The sequence below is a fragment of the Macaca fascicularis genome, chromosome 5 (assembly GCF_037993035.2).
Source record: "Macaca fascicularis isolate 582-1 chromosome 5, T2T-MFA8v1.1".
In the NCBI taxonomy this organism is placed as follows: Eukaryota; Metazoa; Chordata; class Mammalia; order Primates; family Cercopithecidae; genus Macaca; species Macaca fascicularis.
This window is the reverse complement of record NC_088379.1, coordinates 57,578,676-57,585,146: the sequence shown is the minus strand read 5'-3', so window position 1 is coordinate 57,585,146 and position 6,471 is coordinate 57,578,676. Positions and strand designations below refer to the sequence as shown.

The 6,471-nt window shown below is 48.5% G+C and overlaps 1 protein-coding gene across 1 annotated transcript; it reads left to right on the top strand.

Annotated features, from left to right (window-relative positions):
• The first annotated feature begins 885 nt into the window (after positions 1–885).
• STBD1 (starch binding domain 1) lies at positions 886–5,246 on the top strand. Its single transcript, XM_045392462.2, has 2 exons — positions 886–1,176; positions 3,303–5,246. The coding sequence occupies exons 1-2, from the start codon at positions 957–959 to the stop codon at positions 4,157–4,159; spliced, it is 1,077 nt and encodes a 358-aa protein (XP_045248397.2). The 5' UTR covers positions 886–956; the 3' UTR covers positions 4,160–5,246.
• The last annotated feature ends 1,225 nt before the right edge of the window (positions 5,247–6,471 follow it).

Below are 6,471 nucleotides of genomic sequence, written 5' to 3'. Positions count from 1 at the left end.
AAATGTATGTAACACCCACAGGGTTGTTGTCTTGTGAGGATTAAATACACACATAAAACATCTGGAATACAGACAGTGCTTAATAGAGAGCTGCTGTTTTTATTAACAAACTTATCTGTAGGAGCTCGTCCATGGACAACATCCAGTTCACACAGATGGGCGCGCATTTCACAGTAGCCATACACGCCCAAAGAGGACGAGACTGGATGAGGTTGAGCTGACTGGCATCTTTAGATGGATGGTCCTTAGTCCAATCCTTTCATTTTACAGGCGGGGAGGCGGAGGCTTGGGGAGGCTAAGCGCGTTGAGCTGGCGGCGAAGCGGAGCTTCCACTAGGGCTCCCAGTTTCCCTGCACCGCGCCCGCTGTCCTCCGGGCCAACCGTCCCAACCGACCGCGCCACAGCTCTAGCCCGCGCTCCAGCCCGCGCGTCACCGACGCCCGCAGCCTCTCCCACCTCTAAGTTCCAGGAAGCTCTCGACCTCTAGCTGACCGATTGCTGCTGAGCTTCCCTGGGGAGGAGGCGCCGAGGTGCCCGGCGCTGGCCGAAGTAGGGCTAGGCCTCGCGGGCAGCAGGCGGGAGAAGGAAGGGCGGTGGGGCAGGTCCCGGCTGAGCGCGGCAGTTGTGCGCACTTGGGTTCTTCACGCGGGACACACGTGGAAGGCCGACCCCTGCGCCCCGGCCGCTGGCAACTGGCAGGGCCGGGAACAGAAAGTGTAGGGACAGAAGAGCGCTGGAGTCTTCCCCGGGAGGGAGCCCGGGGCCGCAGCCCAGGGGCGGGGAGCGGGGCGGGGCTGGGAAAGTTGAGTACTGGTCGCTCAGGGCCGGGCTCCGCCGGAGCGCACGGCGCAGAAACCGTAAAAGGCTGGACCGGGCGGGGTAGGTGTGGCTCTGCCTGCGTGACCTGAGCCCCGGTCCCAGTCTCTGTCGTCTCCCGCGGCCGCAGCCTCTCAGCCATGGGCGCCGTCTGGTCCGCCCTGCTGGTTGGAGGGGGTCTGGCCGGAGCACTTTTCGTTTGGTTGCTGCGGGGCGACCCTGGAGACACCGGGAAGGACGGGGACGCGGAGCAAGAGAAGGACTCCCCTCTTGGGGCAGCTGCGGTTCCGGGAGGCCATCAGAGTGGCAGCGGCGGACTGAGCCCTGGACCTTCCGGGCAGGAGCTGGTCACCAAACCAGGTATTCTTCCCCCCGTGACTCCTGGGCACATCTGCCAGAGCTTTGAGGTTAATCGAGGAAGGGAGGAAAGAGACAAACCCACCTGGAGCTTTCCTCCTGAGGACGGGCTTCCCTAAGGGAACTGGGCCGTCCCCACGCCCCTCGGTTTCCCAGGCTGGTTGGTACGCGCGGGCAGATTTCTTGGCTGGTCCTCCAAGGGCCGCGCCCTTGCCGAGTCCCTCAGCGCCCGCGCCTGAGGACTTGGTCCTGCCCCTCCGGCGGGGATGAGCTCCTCCACTTGGCGGCGCTTGGTGCAGTGCGGGTGGCTGCAGTGGCGGCGCCCCTTCCCGGCCTTTGGAAAGGAGGGCTTAGATTTAGGGGATCCTACAAGCCTCTTCGATCTCTGCCCAAGCAGGGACATTTTCTCAGTCCCAATCCTGGTAGTCTCACATCCTACCATCGCACAGCCCATGAAGAGCTGGGTTTGGGAACAACCCAGCTGCGGGCGCCTCCTGCTATCTGGACGCTTCTTTAGGAATGCAAAGTTCAGGTTGGACTCTGGCCATGAAGGCTGTGGCTGAGGCCCTGGGGCTGTGCCTTAGTCGCCCGTTTCAGCACTGTGGGCAGTCCTCCCGACGCTGCCCCAGAGTAGGGCCCGACGGTCATCCCTAGGGACTACTTAAATAGGGGACCCAACCTTGATGAGTAGAATTGACATCTGGGTTTAAATTTCTGTATGTTAGGCACCGTTTGCTAAACAGAGAGCGAACACTGGCAGAAAACATTACCGTCCAGTGCCTTCCCTTGGCAAGCTGCCCATGCCTGGACAGAAGCCTAATGGTGAAAATGACATCTGTGAACTTTATTTTTAGCCCAGTGGTGTTCATGTGCAGCCACATGAAAATCTGCCCGTGTGCCTTTACTGTGATTGGTCTGGGATGCCTAGACAGTTCACTTATCTTTTTTTCTGAAGACCAATCTCATGCTTTAGGTTGAAAAGTTGGGAATCCAGAATAATATTTGTTCATTCTCACTTCCAACTCACCATCACCAAGGCAGGCAAGTCACAAGGAGTTCGAGACCAGCCTGGCCAATATGGTGAAACCCTGTCTCTACTAAAAATACAAAAATTAGCCGTGCGTGGTGGCAGGCACTGGTAGTCCCAGCTACTTGAGAGGTTAAGGCAGGAGAATCGCTTGAACCCGGGAGGCAGAGGTTACAGTGAGCCGAGATCCCACCACTATACTCCAGCCTGGGCGACAGAGCGAGACTCCATCTCAAAAAAAAAAAAAAAAAAAAAAAAAGGATACAATGAAACAAGACTGTTGTCCCCATACCACCCCCCCACATAAAACCACAGCTGTGATGATTTTATGTATGATTTGGAGATTTCAATCTTGTAGGGAGCTATTTGGACTACCACTGGCGTGGCTAAGAAGGAAACTGCATTTTTAGAGGACTTGGATTTTGTATTTTTAAGAACATTTTTTAAAAAGTGCTTACAATGGAAGGGGGTACAAAACACTGTTTTGTTGAGGAGGTTCCTAATGCATTTGGGATTGGCAAGGAGAAACCAGCCCCTTCCCCCAGTTCTCCCTCCACTCCTGCCCAGGGATGCACTACTGTTCTTTGTATCTCCCCACAGCGATGGCTCCTGCTGATCTGCCCGCAGATCTGCAAGAGCCAATCCCTGCCCTGCACGCCTCCCTTGGGAGTACAAGTGTACTCTTCTGGTTTGTAAGGTAGCCACGCAGCCCTTTGCCCCACAGCCTGGACAACATTCTTTGATGATAGGAGCCAAGCAACTTAACTTGGCTGCATGCCAGTATGGCCTGGACTGTGGAGACCGGGGACTGTGACGGGGTTATATGTCTGCCTCTACAGCTTACCACTTCATTTACACTTGTGTTAGCACACTGATACTCCTGGATGTCCCTTTTATTGTCAGATATACATGTGTATTCTTAGAGCACAGTGTTGGGAGCATACTGGTTAATTAAGTAGTACTTTATTTTAATAGAGGGGGACTTTGTGAATTGCAGATTGATTAGTAGTAAAGCTTTCAGTAACTAAATCTATTTTCTCAGCCTAACTTTTTTCTTAAATGAACTACCTGACTCTATTACATTTTTCCTTTGATTTCTTAGAGCATCTTCAAGAAAGCAATGGACATTTGATTTCTAAGACCAAAGACCTTGGTAACCTGCAAGCAGCATCATGGAGATTGCAGAATCCTTCCAGGGAAGTCTGTGATAATTCAAGAGAACATGTTTCTTCTGGACAGTTTCCAGACACAGAAGCTTCAGCTACCTCTGAGACCAGTAACTCTAGGAGTTACTCTGAAGTTTTAAGAAATGAAAGCCTCAAATCTCCTATGGGAGAATGGGGATTCCAAAAAGGACAAGAGATATCTGCTAAAGCAGCTACATGTTTTGCAGAGAAGTTGCCTTCTAGCAACCTGTTTATGAACAGAGCTAAAGAAGAAGCGAGCCTCTCTCATTTGAACAGTCAGGACCGGGTTGACCACAAGGAGTGGGAAATGGTGTCTAGGCACTCATCTTGGGGGGATGTTGGTGTGGGTGGCAGTCTTAAGGCTCCAGTGTTAAGCCTAAACCAGGGAATGGACAATGGAAGAAGCACTCTGGTGGAAGCAAGAGATCAGCAAGTGCATGGGAAAACAGAAAGGGTAGCAGTGATGCCTGCAGGGTCTCAGCAAGTTAGTGTCAGGTTCCAGGTCCATTATGTCACAAGCACTGATGTGCAATTCATTGCAGTAACTGGAGACCATGAGTGTCTTGGGAGATGGAACACTTACATCCCACTCCACTATAACAAGGATGGGTTCTGGTCTCATTCCATTTTCCTGCCTGCAGATACAGTGGTGGAGTGGAAGTTTGTGTTGGTAGAGAATGGGGGAGTTACCCGCTGGGAAGAATGCAGCAATAGATTCCTAGAAACTGGCCATGAGGATAAAGTGGTTCACGCATGGTGGGGGATTCACTGATTCAGTTTGCAAAGGATTGGAGAAGCTGTAGAACAATGTGGAAGAGGCTGAGGTTGTGGAACACACTGAATAAAATAAAGGCAGTGTGACTCCAAATTCAGCCATCCGAATTGTTTCAAATTTGCTAGTGGCCTTTGTCTAATGTGCAGAAATATATATGTGTGTGTGTGTATAATGCTTCCAGTGAGTGTGAACTTTTCTTCCCTGTGGCACGGACTGACAGACTTGTGCTGATCCATTATTACTTTAGGGCTTGATTCTCTTGGGGAGTGACTTGGCTAAGCTTCAGGTGTGAACTGTGGTCATGGGGCAAAAAAATTAACCAGCTGCCCAGGGTTTAAGCTTGAGCCTTTACGTGATCTTTAAACCATGGTAGCAAAATAAGCCTCACTCAAACATAGCTGACTTCCTATTGGAACAGCTTGAGAAGCACTTTTTACTACATACACATTTTATGCTTAAAAAGTTAACATGATACAAAACTGTGATTAGAAAATATCTGGTCTGGATGTGATTAGTAAGGGTACAAGATAATGCTCTAAGACTGCCTAATGCTTTTTGTTTGATTTTCATCTGCCAGGTGTGGTTATGTGCTATGAGGGTAGCAAGTATGTCTTTGTCTTAATGATCTAAGGCTGGTGTAGAAACAAGGGGCCTAATGAGAACCAGTCGTCATGGAAGTCAGTCGCGGGGGCAGCCCATGAGGAAAGGGAACATGAGTGGGGGTGGGGGTAGGCTGAGTGAGGTAGCCTGAATGACACCTCTTAGAGGACTGTGAAGTACAGGCACAGCCCGACTGCAGGGACAGACACACCCATCATTTGCCCATGGGAGCATCTGTAGGACCATCTCTCTTCCACTTCTCTTCCCCTCCCCTCCTCCATCTGGATAGATGGACTGTCCTACAGCAATCATTTCCATCTGTCACCCTCTTCCCTCTCCTTTCATAGCACTCACTATCTTGGGTAACACATTTATACAGGACAGTGGTACAGAAGTACATCTTTGCCCTGAGAAGACAGCAAATATTTAAACTTTAAGTTATTATAACTGAACAAATAATAAAACCTGAATTTTAATATCTTCATTCGATGTCTGAACTATTTGTCTAAATTTTACTATCATAATAGCCTAGATGTAAAATAAAATACAAATATTTTCCTTCACTAATAACAGACACATACAGAAAAGCAAATATCAAAAGGTACAGAAGACATGAAGATTCTGTTTTTCTCCTCCCTTTGGAGAAAAAGTTTACAATCTTTATTTTCAAAGTTCTCCTTTGACTGGAGGGAAATTCAGCATGCCTGTACTTGAAAATGAATTCTTACATGTTAAAATAACTTTTAATAAGTTTAACATCTATCAGTGAAATAATGTTTAATCCTGTTAAAAAGATGGTCTTTGCTGAAAAGAATAAATCCAACTGAAAATAGCATAAGAAAGGGCTTAAAAGAACTATGTTTAACAGTTTTTGGCTCATGGTACTTTTATGTTAAATTCATGTGTACTGTTTACAGACTTCAGAATGAATTTTATACTGCACTAATAAGCTCTGCAGAAGGCATTCACCATTACTGCGTGGAATGCCCAAACATGCCCATGAGGAAAATTAAAGGTAAAACAATTTAAGTAAAAGTCTCTCTAGAATTCTATTACTGGCTATTTTATCACTACCTGGTAACATTATAATTAATTTTTCAGTAAAGCCAACTGATCTAAGAGATAAATATTACACTTTATATTTTAAAAATTCACTTAATATTGGATGTGCTTACAGTTCTAACATTGCCCTTGAGAGCAGAAGCGTGAGGATCTTCTGGTGACAGCATGTATGCCCTACTCCATTTGTTGTCTGCATAGGTTGGGGCTGCTGCTAGCTGCTGTAACAGACACCATCCATTTAAGAAGGCTACAGCACCAGAGGCCGATTTCTTGCTCATGTAACTGTCAGCAGTGAGTCTTCCTGGCAGGACGGCAGCTCCCCTCCTTGCAGAGATTCAGTTACCCAGACTCCCTTCTGCCCTGTGACTCTACCATCCCCTATAACCCTCCTGTCCTCTGCATCCAGCCCATGGAGGGGAAAATAAAGTGAGGAAGAACACCCATGCATGTTAATACTTTGATCTGAAAGTGCCACATATTGCTCTGTCCACATTCTGTTAATGAGAACCCTCAGGCCACACCCACATACAAGGGGAGGCAGGATTGGGAAACAGAGACTCTTCCTGGGCAGCTGTTTCTCAGTGACAATTCCAGATTATACAACAGGAATATAAGATTTGTTTTGGACAGCTAGCCATCTGCCACAT